This window comes from Anabas testudineus, chromosome 22, assembly GCF_900324465.2.
Source record: "Anabas testudineus chromosome 22, fAnaTes1.2, whole genome shotgun sequence".
In the NCBI taxonomy this organism is placed as follows: Eukaryota; Metazoa; Chordata; class Actinopteri; order Anabantiformes; family Anabantidae; genus Anabas; species Anabas testudineus.
Window position 1 is genome coordinate 5,062,108 of NC_046630.1, and position 15,221 is coordinate 5,077,328.

Below are 15,221 nucleotides of genomic sequence, written 5' to 3' on the forward strand. Positions count from 1 at the left end.
CTCCATCTGGAAGTGCCAAAAAAACTGTATTAAAACGAGAATGCTTCAATGTGGACTACACAAAAATATCAACCAGATGGGAAGGTGACGGATTTAAACATTGCATTGCAGGCTGAAAACTGTGTTGAAGCGGCAATTACTGCAGTTTCTTTGCTTTTATTTCACGATAGATATCATTTTTATACTCTAAGTTAAATAAATACAGATTGTAATCTCTATAAATTAAAATAAACCCCACAGTGTATGACCGTGTCACATAAATACTGCAAATGCATGCAAACTGAGATACACTAAAATACAGGGTTTCATAGCTTAATCTTAGCACAAATAGTGACTCTGACATCCAAGCAGTTTGAAGAAATTAAATCTGCTGTGCAATCATGTATTTAGGTGGATATTCTGCTGCAGGAGATGTGTTGCCCTCTACAGGGGTTTCAATTGCAACTGCATGGACGGTTCACTACTGTGGATTTTGCTCCACTGTCTCACACACTAAAAGAGTTTCAGGTTTCTTAAAATTACAGAGGAGAGCCACACGACTGAGGTTGAAAAATATACAATTATAAGGCAAAGAAAAGGTTGTTGTCAGAAGTGGGATTCGAACCCACGCCTCCAGGGGAGACTGCGACCTGAACGCAGCGCCTTAGACCGCTCGGCCATCCTGACATATCTACACAGAGGAGCCACACTGTTTTAAAACGAAGTAAGTGATCGTCTACTTATATTTTGTTGTATATTATAACTTCATTCTCTAATCTCTAAAAACAACGATTCCTCTTCATGAAGCGGATCCTCTCTCTTTAAATAAGGCTAAGCTAACTTAGCTAGCTAATTTTGTTTTTCGAACCAGGTTTATTGTGACAGCTGGTTTCCACCCTGATGGATCGACACACGGGCTTAAGAACAGCACGGCCCCGTCTAGTATTGCAACAGACATAAGCTGACCTTAGTTGTAAAATGCATTTACAGCCTTTGTTATTGTGGGTTTGTCCACGTTCGGCTCAGCTAGGTAGCGATAGCATTTAATGTAGCATTAGCTCAACGGCTAGCTAAGCTAGGCAGCTCCAGCTCGACAAGCTCTATCTTCCGTACAAAGTAATAGGGTGAGTAAATAACGATTGCTAACTTTAATACAAACTCCCTGTGGAATAATATATATAATCTATCACGATGAATGTGTTAGAGTGGCTCTCATTAGCAACGTTTTCTTTTTAAAACTGCTATTTTGCTTATATGCACACTTGTAGTTAGCTAACCTTAGCTAGCTTCAAGTGGCTGTGAAGTTCGGTGTAGCTAAAGTAGCGTCGTGTTATTTTTCTAATCTTTCAGTAAAACTAGGTGGAGTCTGCTACAGTGTGCATTTCCACATTAGTTATGGGTGTTATTGTGTTGAAATATGCACCGTTAACAAACTAATCCCTCAGTATTAGGACCGTGAACCGCCCAGCCCAGCCAGTATGCTAATGTTGGCTCGACAAATAGCTTGACGCTGTCATTTCTATGTTGTTTACTTTTCTCACAGGCTCTTCACCCGCTTGACTTCAATTACTTAAAGGTAATATTTACTTTAAATGCCTGCCGTTTTGTTTAATTTTATTAAATGTTACTCTTCTAATGGCCTTGACTTGTGTTTGAGTCTGTGTTTTATTAAATCATATAAAGTTACACGGTGTTATAAACCTGATGTGGTGTCTTTCTCTCCACAGTTTGACAATCATGTCCTCCTCTCCTCCACACAACTTCTCCTGGGTTGAGCCAGGAAAACTGGCTGGAATGGCAATGCCAAGGATGACATGTGAATACCAGTATCTGCTGGACAATGGTATCAAACACCTGGTTTGTCTTTGTGAGAGAAAACCACCTTATCACGACACATGCCCAGAGTTACAGCTGCACCACATCAAGATAGCCGACTTCACTCCTCCTTCCCCGAGTCAGATTGATAAATTTCTCTCCATCGTGGAAGAAGCCAACTCTAAGGGCGAGGTATGATCCTCGATATTTGATAGACAGTGATGTGATTGATGTACTTGTACTTGTACTTGTACTTGTACTTGTACTTGTACCTGGACCCTCCAGGGTCAAGTCTTCCTACTTCTGCGCGCTGGCTCACAAGACACAGTGAGCCAGTAACTTATAATAACTTATTGCTCTCCCAGTGCAGTGTAAAGAAATAAATAACCATTCACAACCTTGTAGCTGCTCCGAAGTGCACAAATCAAAAATGTATAGTTTTTGTCAGTGTAGAAAATCCAATAGATGCATCCAGTTTTTGAACTCGATGTTTATTAAGCTGTGAATGACCAACAGCACCATGTTTTTACTGAAGGTTAGTTGGTTGTTAAGATATTTTCCTCCTGATTAATCAGTGGGTCCAGAAAATGATAATATATAATATAGTAAATATTTCTTGTCATGTCTTAAGATGGGTTGCACTGTCCCACTAAAAGTCTAAGATGTTAATTTTAACCTTAAATTATCCAGTGAAAAGCAGCAAAGCTTCACAAAAACATTTCAGAAACTGACTGATAATCAAATTATGGTGTTTCATTTCATTTCAATCTGTGTCATCTGTGCTTGTTACAAATAACATCTAATGCAGGATATTTACTGTGTAACAGGAAATAAACCAAAAATAAATATTGTATTATTGTTGCCCCACAGGGTGTGGGAGTTCACTGCATGCATGGCTTTGGGAGAACAGGGACCATGCTGGCCTGCTACCTGGTGAAGGCGAGGAAGATTTCAGGGATCGATGCCATCAGTGAGATCCGCCGACTGCGGAAAGGTTCAATCGAAACTCACGAACAAGAGAAAGCAGTGGTGCAGTTTTATCAGCGTATCAAGTAGCTGTAAAAGCAGTGTCGAAAGGAAAGTATCAGACACTGTAGTAATTATTAAAGACAGTAATGAGAATAGGATTCAGAAAAGATAGATTAGAAATAAATTATATTCCTAAATTAATATTTAATTAGGTAGGAGTGGGGAAAATATAAAAAGTAATGTTCAAATGTGATAAAAAAAACAAACAACAATGCCTTAGACGACATTACAGAACTGAAATTGCAATACACAAAGTGTGCCTTTGGGCCGTTTAACTAACACAAACATTTCTATGGTTAGCACCTTTGCACACTGTCTTTTCACATAGTACTGTACTCTTCATTTTGCTAGTACATTATTACTTTACTTAGACATGTTCTTCTTATGTTTACATTGCTTTAAGCTTCGTTTATGCACTGGACGCCAGGGAAAAGAGACGCTGCCGCTCCTTAAACGTGAGTGTTTCAGGAGCTGGTGCTCTCTTGGTTTTCTCCTCCCGGTGTCTGCAAGTAAAAAGTAACATGAGCTGGAATACTTGAATGTTATTAGCATGGGAGCACATATGGGGACACAAACAGCAGCTTTTGGGAGTTTTTAAATTTATTTATTGAATACAGTCTGCAGATTTTACTCAGGGATTGTGATGTCTCATTGTTTCAGTAAATGAAATACAAGAAGCTTGTTGTGTTTTGGATTGAATTGGACTGAATTTCAATATTATGTTGCCAAAAAATGTAAACTCACTCTTGCGATGCCGCCTTCTGAACGTCTTCCATCGGTCCACTTGATCTTTGATCTGCCAAAAATGTTGCAAAGTATAATGAGAATTATATCTCTTCAATAAATGATATGAAATGAAAAGTAATTGTCATCGATTAGTGAACAGTTACCGCTCTTTGTGTTGTCTTCTGTTTGAGAGAAGTGAGTTACTTTCTGCTTTTCCAGCTCTTTGAATTTGCTGTTGACATTTCTCTCAGAGCTGCTCATGTTCTAAAGATGGAATAAAATAAATAATATGGTATAGGTTATTATTACATTAAAGGAATACTATATATTACAAACTACAAATATTTTTTCATTAAATACACATACAATTTTCTTCATTATGACTAATTGCCTACATTTCCCAGAACACCTCTGGAAAAACTGGCAAAATTGGCTTATTCAGCTTAATGAACTCTGTGTTTTATTCTTCTATTCTTTAATTGAGGCCTGTGACCTGTACTTCACCTGTGCTCTTGTCTCCAGCTGCTGTCTCATCACCATCATGTCCAAATCCTCATCCTCATCTTCCTCCTCATCCTCTCCTCGCTGCTGAATTTCCTGCAGCCTCTTCTGAAACTGCCACTCCAGGTTGAGTTTGCGGAGTCTGTCGTTTTCCTTCGCTGAGCGCTTTGCTTTAGCCTGAAGCTCCTTCACCTCCTGCTGCAGGAGCTCCACCGCATGGAGCCTCTGCTGCTTCTCCAGCTTCTCCTGAGCCTCTCTCCTCCATGGGTCACACGGCTCCTGGGGGGCTTTTTGCTTCACTGGACTTGTGCCCTTCTTCTGCTTATTGGGAGGCTCTTGAAAGGAAACATGTTTAACCGGACTGAGGCTTACTTGGGCTTTTATTGCTTGACCACCGAGTGTGTTGGGTCTTTGCTGCTGTAACGCAAACAAGGGCTGAGGTAGCTTTGTAGTTGCAGAAATCGGACATGCATAAGTATTTTCTTGTTTATGAGTTTGATGTCCATTTACTTTAGTTTGGCCCATCTTCACTTCCAGAAAAGATGAACTCTGGAAGGTGGTGAGAGGAGGATTTAACTGCGTCTTTACTGCTCTGGTTACAGGGATGTCTATGCGCACTGGCTGGATCGCAGGTGTAAGTGTTGGGTATTGTGAAAAGGGGGTTCTCCAGACGCCTGCGCCACTTGTGCGAGGACCATGCTGTTGTTTTGCAGCAGAACTGGTGTCAGAGAGGATGTCATGACTAGAAACGCTCGAGCGAATCGGGAAAGATGAACAGTGGCTCACGGTTTGCTTTGCACTCCAGTCCTGCTGCGTCCACGTGTTCTGCCTTTGGTCCAGCAGGGGGCCTCCACGGTCCGTGCACAAGTTCTCCTGTGAGAGAGCTTGACGCTAGAGGAGTAAATACAGAGATTATTGTTGCATTTGCCTGTTAGTTTTGTTATTTTATGAACAGAATAGAGATTATTAATGTATGAAGAAACACGATTAATGCCAGTGGGACATTAGGACAATGAGTAGCATTTTAAGACTCACCATGATGCTCTTCTTATTGCAGCTCTGTCCATGTAGAGCCTTTAAAGGCGATGAGAATGTTTGCTGTTGTTGACTGCGTTCAGAGATGTTCCTGTCCTGGGATTTAGGGGTTGGTAGTGTCAGATATTCTCTGCGAAATGTCTGAATAGAGGCAAAATGTCAGTCAAATGGCTCGTTTAGTAACATAGAATAATAATTCAAAAGCACAGCATCACAAGAACCTATGAGTCCAGCTGTCATTGAACACAGATACAGAAAAATAGCCCTGGAAAAAAAGCTTTAATGAAAAAAACTGTTATTTCTAACTTGAATTTGCTGCTGCCACCACAAATACCTGAGGTTGAAATAAAACAGATTGAGTATCTCACAAATTGACAAAAATCTCACATCAGTGCAAAGGTTGACACTGGAAACAGCAGCAATATTGGTCCGTCTCACAACAGGAGCAGCAGGTTCATCTCCATCCAGCAGGCTAGTGTCTGCTGAAATGAAGAGAGAATAAAAACGTTTGTATGACTCACCCTCAAGCATTAAACATGTTTCATATTTGGTCATTTACTGTATGTGCCCAGCAGCGATAAGTGCTGAAAACAGAAGTGCACCCACTCGTCATGTTGGGATTGGAGCGATAAAGCTGCCTGTTTCTCTGCATTATCTGCTCCTTCTTCCTTCTGCTGCTTTCGTGAAGCTGTTCAGAGGGACCGGGATCCACAGCGCTGTACAGCATGAACACTTGACCGTTCGCCTTTTCGTTGTTTTTATTGCCTTGTGAGGAACAAAAAGGTTTTAATTAGGTCATGGGGGACAAAGTGGAAAAACATAATGGTTTAGCATAATGTGTTCTAACCTCTGAGCCCTTCAGGAGTCGGTTCGCTCAGCAGAGCCCCCAGGCCGTGGTAACTCGCTGCAAACTTTGCAACCTGTAAGGTCACAATGGGGCCTGTTTGCATCATGATAGCTGCTGCCCTAAACCAAAATAACACTGTAAGGTCACTCATTTCAATGCCTATTCAACAGTTAGTAAAGCAAACCGGTCATTGAATTTGAAGTGGGAGGCAGTGTAATCACAGATTTGTTGTTTTCATTAGATTATGGGCACGTGTGGGGGCATTAATGTCTGCAAACTTTCATAATCACCCATCAAGTAGTTGATGAAACATTTTAGTTTGGACTAAAAGTGAAAGACTGACTGACCAACACTGTGTTATTACTACAGCTGCACCACTAGCACAGCTCAAAGGACATTTTACATTATCCCAGTCGACTGTGTAACAGACTAAAGATATATAAATATATACCTTTCTTGGCTGAGACCAATCAGGCTTTGACCGTCCACACTGAGCAGCTGGTCCCCAGCTGTTAACCTGCCATTCTGCACAAAGTAGAAGCACAAAAGATTTATTTTGACCTTTCCTTGTATTGTATCATTTCAATATATTTTTTTATCACATTCAACTTTAGCTGAATCAAAAATGTGTTAGCTCTCACCATTTCAGCTGGTCCTCCCTTGACAATAGATTTGATATAAATCCCAAGGTTACCCTGCCCTGTTCCCTGTGGCAAAATAAAAGGGAGGGTGATAATTAGCTGAGACATCTGGCTGATAGTTCCACTGTTTGAATAGTTCCAGTTAGCGAGCACATCAAACGGATGCAGTCACCTTGGCAGCCACGATGCTGACCCCCATCCCACTGTTCAGAGGTTTGTTCAGTGTAATGGTCACAATTTCTGGCTCTCCACATGCTGCCTGCTGAAGAAAAATAGAAATTCAATGTATAGCGCCTGCAAAGATTAAATTATCTGGAACCACAGAACACAGTCTAACATTTTGTTTACCGAGTGTGCGCGCTCTGCAGACGGCATCGGTTCACTGAAGTACACAGTCCAGTCACCTTCTGAGTTGGGTTGGCATGTTAAAGAGCAGAGTCCTGAGAGAGAAGAATGTAATATAATACATGCATGTGACAGATAACCCCATTTAGGTTGGTTTATTTTAAATACACCACACTCTAGGGATATTATTTCAGTATTTAGATTTTTTAAGATATGACACCTGTTCAGAATCCTGTACCTTTCTGGCAGATTGGCTCTAAAAACTCTCTGAACCCTGGAGGGATTCCTCTCACTGTGTCACAGGAGTATCCTCCCTCCGGCAGCAGGAAGGGCAGGTGGAGGTCGAGGCTCTCCTCCAGCTGAATGTCCCGTCCTTCGCTCCGAATCAGTTTATCTACTGAGGCCTCTGCAGCTGTCACTACGGCATTGATCAAATCCTGCAGCGAGGACGACAAGTGGATCAGACAGCGGAAATTTTCAGGAAAAAGGTCCTTCCAGTTCAATGATTGGCATTTGTCATCCTGTGACAAGACGTCTGGGGACTGACATTCAATCTGCCTGTCACTCTGAGCAAAACCTGGAGACCTTCTGGAAGATGACCCTGACCTTTGACTTTCCAGGTACAGCTACGTATAGTAAATATTAAGGTGTATACCGTTAAAGTAATGCCATTGTAATAATGATAATAATGAAGATGGAGTTATAGAGGCAGTAGTTTCAATATAAGTAGTTGTAAGTAGATGTTCAAGTAAAAGTACTGATTTACAGTTTTGGTCAGTAGAGACTGTCTGAAAGTAATTATTTACTTTTTTTAAAGGCACATAAGGTCGACTTATTTTACTTGCATAAGACTATTCCTACTTCAAACTTTCTCTCCTGTAGTAGATTGCTGGGACCATTAGTGTTGGTGTTGGGCTCAAAAGTCAGATTTAAGAGACTGTTTTCCTTCCCAGGTGTAGTAATATTACCTGTAGATACATTTTTAATAATTATTAAATAATTTTTAAATTAGCTAATTTTAAATGTAAATGTAATTTTTAAATGTAAGATTATTTTATTTCAGTCAGGTTTAGATGTATTTTCTCACCCAAACATATATGACTCTCTTTGCTTGGTTATTTTGGATATTCTACATACAATGTTGTGTATAGTGTAAGAAATAAGCCAGGTGATAATACATTTATAAATAAATAAATGAAATAGTTTAGTAAAGGTTAGTTAAATGTGAAGGATACTCTGGGTTTTTGTAAAATTGTCAGGGTCTCACCATCATGAAGATAGTTTAGTACATGTTCAAACGTTTGTGTGTGTTTGAACTGGAGTTCATGGCTTTATAGACTTATATCATATTTCCAGCTTCCATGTTGTTGCTGTTGTTCTGCAGAGCTGTCATAAGGACTTATTGCGAACACAAGCTCTAGGGGAGACTAATGTTGTAAGTTATTGCTGCTGCAAAATTATTTTCCTGTAATAATGGCCTAATGGGGAGCTTGACATGGCTTCTGTCACACATAGGATATATAGTTACGTTCACATTTTCTTCACACGCCTCATTACCAGCAAAGCATTAAAGAAATAATTCACCCCAGAGGAACAGGGTAATATGACAACTTGCTTTACTATCCTCATTTATTATTCATTATTATATTCATCATTGTTAATTATTCATTTTGTTAAATCTGTACTGCCGAGCTGGTTGCTGGGTGCAGCTGCTGCAAGCTACACTCTGTTTACTGGTCATCCAGCACATACTGTTCAACAATAACATGACAGTTGTGGTAGTAACGTCACAATGTAAGAACAATGTTGTTGAAACATTAGTTAAAAGCAAAGGTAACAAACTACTGAAACATGAGGGTTGATGAGGAAATCTAAATTACTCACAGAGGGGACGTGAGGCTCATTGGCTGCACACAGGTAGTTGGATAGCAACGTCTGCAGCTGCATTGAGTTCAACTTAAAAGAAGTATTCTGCATGTCCTTCGCGTTGTGCATCGAGTACTTGTTCATGGTCAGGAGTGTGGTTGCCTAGAAACAATCAGGTAGTGGTATTTTCATTTGTACTGACTGAAATATCAAATATATCTTCTAGTTAAAATGTAAAACCTGAGCGAACACCTGCATGCATATGCAAGTGGAGTATGATAATGAATGTGTAAGACAGTGAGGTTTTAGTGGTAAACGTGAACAAATACTGCTCCCACAGTAGAAGGGAAACAACATTTCTATCAAAATGTAAACCTTACCTTAACAAAATGCTTTAAAACTTGATTAAATGTTCAAAGATGTGTTTGATTGTAGGTTTCTATAGTTTATTGTTAAGTTTCAGTTGAACCAATATTTAGACACAAATTCCACTGACAGACCTGAACGATGTGCCCCAGGTGGCAGTCAGCAGCCAGCTCCAGGCCTTGCCTCTCCGCCCAGGATTCAATGGTGCTGAGCCTCTGGCGGAGAGCAGCTCCCCAGTAGTGGGAGCGCAGGCCTCGGGTGTCTGCTTCTGGACTCATGAGCTGGTTGAAGAGCCAGGTGCTGATGAAATGGAAGAGCTGGGAGAAGAGCTGGATGGTGAGGGCAGGGTTGACACGACAGCGGCGTAACAGAGACATGGTGTTCATCAAGGTGTTCAGCACCATCTCTGGAAGAGTGTCGAAGTATTTAATAAAGAAAGCATGTACCACATGCACATGTTTTAGTGTTAAATTAAAGAATCTTTACCAATACCAGCTGGCAGACGACCATATTGTTCAGGATCAATCAGAAAAGTCGGCAAGTGCGTCATGAGCTCATTCTGTAGACAGTGTCGCAGGTAACTTGGTGGAATAAAACACATGAAACCTTTAGAACTAACATCATGTCGTTATTCTGTTAAATTTAAAGTATCACAGTGTTCATGTGCTCTTGTATACTGTAGGAGTGAGCAGGTACAGAAATAGTTTTGTTTGTGTTAATGGAAGAGAGATGGATGAGGTCTTTGTTAGTAGTTTCGAAACTAACCCACGTCTTGTTTTTACCTGTAAGCTTTGTGCACCAGGTGAGACAGATCCAGCTGGCTTTGCTGTGTGAGCGGACTGAGGTCTTTGTCGTTCTTGAAGAAGTTCAGCAGCTCAGAGGAGTTGGCCATCCAGAAGGCGAGAGCCCCGGCAATAGTCTGCTGCTTCTGAAAGGCAAATATAGAGAGAAGGTGTTTCTGTGATATTGTGATTGTCAACCTCACTCAACTAGTATCTCAGCTTAACTATCTCCAACTAGTCCATTTATTCAGTGACAGATACTTCACTTGGACTTGCCTGAATGACATTTCTCGTCATGTCCACCATTTTGTTTGTGATGGAGGTCACACTGTGTGTGTGCCCTGATGGCAGAGAGCCTCGCCTGTGTCGCTGCAGAGCAAAGCGTCCCACAGCATAGAGGATGTAGGCAGGTGAGAGCTTGAAATGAACTGTTGAGCTGTTGGTGTAATTTATGACTGCAGACAGGAACGCTTCCTCAGCTGAAACGTGAAAGACACCAGCAGGGGGCAGGAGGACATAATGGAAAGTACGGACAATGAGCTTACAACTAACGAGTATTCAACTAGAAAACTAGACTGTGGGGAAAAGGAAACAAACATTTTATGTCATACTCACAGTTGTCACAGAGCATAATCCATAATGGTAATCTAGGTTGATCTGAAAAGTCAGAAGAAGGACTTTATGAGTGCTTTATAAGATAAATTATATGAGCAATGTGAAAACAATCACTTGCATCCTCTTGATTATGACTTTATTGAGTGGAAGTTAAATATACCTGGATGATCTTAGTCTTAATTTCCACTGCACTGTTTCTATTTTCTACCGTTTGCAGATTACTCACCAGGGGTCGACTGCCTCTGTTGCGTTTGGTTGTCGGTGCAGTGCTGTGTTGTCTCACTGTTGTTGTTTGGGGGCTTTTCAGTTGACCTGGTTATTTGTTGTAAAGGGTACAATGTTATTCTGACAGTTAGGTAAAGTAGGCCCGAGGACAGTAGTTGGACAAACAGATACTGATAGGAAACAATGAGCCAGTTTACCCATTCTCATCTGCTGAAACCTCGTCTGTAGCTGTAGCTTTGTTCTTCTCTCTCTTTTTTTCTTTTCTTGACAGTGTCCTCTTGAAGTTTTGAATCATGCCTCCTTTCTCCTTCTCCTGACAGTTTTCCTTTATTGTTCAACACAAAAAAAAAAAAAAACGGTGAGATTGCGTGTGAGTGACTAAAGCACGAAAGCACCGACTAAATAATCATCCGACTGTCAGAAAGCACATTACTTGATCATTTAGAGATGACGGGTTAATTCATGCAAATGAGTACAACTGATTCAGGGTACAGTACCTGTGAACTCTGCTTGTCCTTCTTGAGCACAAAACGTCCTTCTCTGTTGTCTGAGTTCCAGTTTAATTGCACAAGCAAAGGTCTTTCATCCAAATCCAATTTACGTTCTGAATCCACATTTAAAACACAGAAGATTTGTCAGAGCACACAGATGAATGGTTTGATCGGGCTGCTGGACCAGTAGCCACAGGGCAGCATGTTCCTGTACTTTGGTGGACTATGATTTATGTGTGGCTGTGTATTCAAAATCTGTTTTCACATAGTCTTTTATGTCAGAAAACAAGAGTCAAATTAAAAGTTTGACATTTTTGGTGTATAATATGTGAAAATAATGAAAAAGTAAAGCTTTCACGTGATGTCGTCAACAGTTAAATATCATATCATTATCAGGTAATTAGCAAACTATCTTATTCTTGCAATATTTTCATTTCTGTTTCATTTTCTGTGTCATATTAGACACGATTCTGCGACTACTTAGCTAATCATCTTTAAACAAGATGCAATAATCATGTCTTCTATCAGAGTCAGTCTAACTCTACATTATTTCACTTCAGTAATGTGATTCAAGTTCTTACCCTTATTGCCGTGGATCTCGTACAGTGCATAACAAGTAGTCAGCATTTTCATATCAGGCCTGAATTTCTCCGAAAGGGTTTCGACAACCTCTTGAGTTGAGGAGTTGCTGCGAACACGGAGACACTTTGTGGCCACATTTCCTCCAACGTGATCCTCAAAGTAGAAGCGCATCACTCCATGAAACTCCAGGCTCTGAAATGAGAGAAACAAGAAAACGAGGCTTTAGCGCATCTTGTTTCTGTTTCCTTCATGTTCATCCTCCGTCTCCATCTTAAGAACTTGACAAGCTTTCATTTATACCTGATTATCCAAATTCTAGTTCAGAAAATCAGGTGCAAAGTTTATTTGTGTGCTCACTTAGATGGTTGTTGTTTTTCTTTAAATATAAATAACACTTTTAATGAAACATGAACAACTACAGCACTGACAGTTGTGAGAGAATGAAGGTCGACTGAACTTGAACTCACCTCATCAGGCTGGCTTATTTCAAACAGGTCCAGTCTGTTGTTGTTCCACTCTCTGATGACTTTGGCTAATTTCTCTCTCTCGTCTTCTTCCGGCATTTTTACCAATTTAACCTCAAAGTTTCTGTTTGACTGTAGATTTTCTCCAGGAAACAAACAGTGTGGTGTAGGCTGTGACAGAAAAGTTCTTATCGGTCCTGGGTGTTGTATCTGTTCAGACACCACCCCTTCTTCCCCATTAATTATAAACCCCACAAACACTTACCCCCTCCAAACCCCCCCCACCCCCACCCCCCCCCCCACCCCCACCCCCACCCCCCCCCCACCCACTGCCCTCATTTAGCGGGTCAGTGGATGCTCATTACGTGAGCCCAACAGTATATATATATATATATTTATGTCACAGGAAAATGATTCCCATTTTCATAGTCAACCATGAATTTGTTATCATTTCATTCACAAAGTGTTTTATTTCATTTCTTACAAGGTTTTCATTTTTTATTTTTATTACATACGTTAACCATTCTGCACAAGTTGTCATGTGCAGTAGTCTGAGACATTTTTACAGTTTTTACCATGAACTTCATTCTGCTTTTTGCTACAACATGGATATTTACGCCTGAGGGAATCCCACTTCTCATGCATACCAGTGATTTTCAACGCAATTCATGGTTACATGTCTTCCCATTGAGTCGGCACTATGTATGTGGGGCAGCTTTTGTTGGTCGCTCCGAAGCTTTCTGGGTAAATTCACAGTGGAAACAAAAGACTTAACAAAACCAACACTCAGTTAGATATAGAGTTTAGCATAACATCCTGAACAATCAAGGGTATTGTTGTCTGCATCTGAGAAGACTCATCTTAGAGGGAGAAACATTACAGTTTCTTCTACAGCTTAGTTTTTATATTGATATTGTTGATATTATTGGTCATAGTATCTGCAGTAACAACCACTGGAGCACATTTACAATGTTATTTACCTGTTATAAAGATAATTAACAAACTATAGGAGGACACCGTGTGTATTGAAGACACAGCTCATATGTAGAAAATAAACCAGTCATGGGAAAAGCTTCAGTTATACAACACAGCCAAGTTATATATTTAGCCTTTGTCCACTGCAGCTACAAATTTGTTGTGTAAATCGAAATCTACAAGCATATTCTCATCTCTCACACATCAGACTGTCACCTTTTCTCACACCTTTCCCGACACCCTCACCCTTCTTGACACATGCTTCCTGTTTTGTCAAAATAAATAAATAATCGGTTTTATTTACTGTTGTCTTTTCTGTTCTACTCAAACATTGAGTCATATTGTTGTTGGCTTGACACAACTTAGAATTGATTTCTTTGTAATGTGAATTGTGGATAGTTCTACTGTTAGTTTTGTTGTAATGCGCTCTGATTAATGAGTTAATGGTGATAAACATAAATAGAACTAATCATGTAGACTAATCATAACAAAATCCATTTACCCTTCTACAATCTCAAACCCGCCTGTAATACGACCAGCACTGTAAATTAAGTTTAGTTTCCCTTTACACTTTGGTATCTACTGAAAATGAGTTCATGGTTGTCTGATCCATGTCATTGTCTCTGGGAAACATGCTTCTGATTTACTTAGTAAAACACCAAATGTGTATTTGAGCTGTGCAAAGGTAGGTATACATGTTCTTTAATGTAAACTGGCCCAAAAGAAGGAGCAGATTTTTAATTTGGATTTGAATATTTGCTTCTACTGGAAGTATTTACACATTTTTCTTCTTCTTTGTCTGATGTGCACATCCAGTGCTTCATCTTTCACAGCTCATAAAAGCAAATACAAATCTTGGTTTCATACCCAAGAGGTGTCAAAACGGGAGAGGCTGTGCATGAAACTGTTACCTGAAAATGCAGCACACATCTGCAATAACCGTTAGAGACGTATAAATCAATGAAAGTATAAAATGTGTATGCTGCATTGCTGTCATGCGGCACTGACCCCTAACCTTTCTATCATGGTCCAGCAACATGTCATAGTGACAGCGTGTCTCCTGTAGCCAGTGTGCAGCTCCCGTATGAAATGGCCAGCACGTCCACAGAGAGTGCATCAAGAGACAAAGCTAAACAAGGCTAACATGAAGAAATATAACAAGTATATGAGTTCAGAGGTTCCCTTCAGACAGCAGACAGGAGAAGTGACAGATTAACACCAGCAGGGGGTTTTATCTCTCTCCAGAGTCAATGTTCTGCAAAATGCACAGAAACTGCAAAAAAAAAAAAAAGGCCACTTCATTACATGTTTTAGGATGATTGAGTGCATAAAAGGAGATTTATCAAACTCACTCTCCTGTTCTGGCATTCATGAAAGGGATATCTGGTGAAAAATGTATTCTGACTGATGCTCTGTATCCAGCATTTTAGCACTCTGTTGTAACTCATCATCCTAACACTGTAGAAAGGCGTCCCACTGCACCTGTGTTACATCAGCTATGCTCAGTAAGAGTAAAACGCTTCAGCTGGGAATCGTGAGATTGTGAGATTTTTAAGTTAAGTAACTCACTGCTAGCTGCTAAAAGTCGTGCACATGTCCCTCAAAGAATCAGTGGCAGTGTGTAGAATTTGCTTGGGTTCATTGTTTGTCTAATGATTGACAGGCCTCTTGCTGCCCCCACTCATGCTGCGACCATGAATCGCCTGCCAACTGCAGAACACGGTGTCTGCATGTCTATTTTTATGTTCCCTCCTCTGGCTTCACAAAATGCTGCCTTTCTTCTGTGCTGTCCTTCTCCACGAGATCCAGCAAAGCTTTTCCATTTTCAACGCTTTCACACAAGAGACTGAACCTGATATACGATAATCGAGCTGCAGCGTTCTGCATCCATCGAAATCATGACAGTGAGTCACTCAACATTGTCTGAGAATGGGAAT

General features: G+C 40.4%; 2 protein-coding genes and 1 non-coding gene across 4 annotated transcripts; 1 reads left to right on the forward strand and 2 right to left on the reverse strand.

Annotated features, from left to right (window-relative positions):
- Nucleotides 1-534: 534 nt before the first annotated feature.
- dusp23b (dual specificity phosphatase 23b) lies at nucleotides 535-3,029 on the forward strand. 2 transcript variants are annotated; one of them, XM_026339494.1, is made up of 4 exons: nucleotides 535-703; nucleotides 1,523-1,555; nucleotides 1,707-1,986; nucleotides 2,665-3,029. In XM_026339494.1, exons 3-4 carry the CDS (start codon nucleotides 1,717-1,719, stop codon nucleotides 2,848-2,850), a joined length of 456 nt encoding a protein of 151 aa, XP_026195279.1. In that variant the 5' UTR covers nucleotides 535-703; nucleotides 1,523-1,555; nucleotides 1,707-1,716; the 3' UTR covers nucleotides 2,851-3,029. The 2 variants fall into 2 exon arrangements, with proteins under 2 accessions (XP_026195279.1, XP_026195278.1); XM_026339493.1 differs by lacking the exon at nucleotides 535-703 and adding an exon at nucleotides 788-1,103.
- On the reverse strand, nucleotides 584-666 carry trnal-cag. Its single transcript has one exon. It is a non-coding gene; the product is annotated as a tRNA-Leu (tRNA).
- Nucleotides 3,030-3,208: 179 nt separating the features above from the next.
- On the reverse strand, nucleotides 3,209-12,408 carry LOC113148459 (afadin). Its single transcript, XM_033325846.1, is given in 23 exon segments — nucleotides 3,209-3,326; nucleotides 3,568-3,619; nucleotides 3,714-3,770; nucleotides 3,984-4,941; nucleotides 5,086-5,226; nucleotides 5,473-5,567; nucleotides 5,692-5,850; nucleotides 5,933-6,051; nucleotides 6,384-6,457; nucleotides 6,574-6,639; nucleotides 6,746-6,832; nucleotides 6,922-7,013; nucleotides 7,157-7,355; nucleotides 8,803-8,946; nucleotides 9,285-9,556; nucleotides 9,637-9,731; nucleotides 9,933-10,078; nucleotides 10,209-10,411; nucleotides 10,774-10,859; nucleotides 10,970-11,097; nucleotides 11,270-11,376; nucleotides 11,845-12,037; nucleotides 12,313-12,408. Coding segments are annotated over 23 exon segments (3,663 nt in total). The 3' UTR covers nucleotides 3,209-3,232.
- Between the last annotated feature and the right edge of the window lie 2,813 nt (nucleotides 12,409-15,221).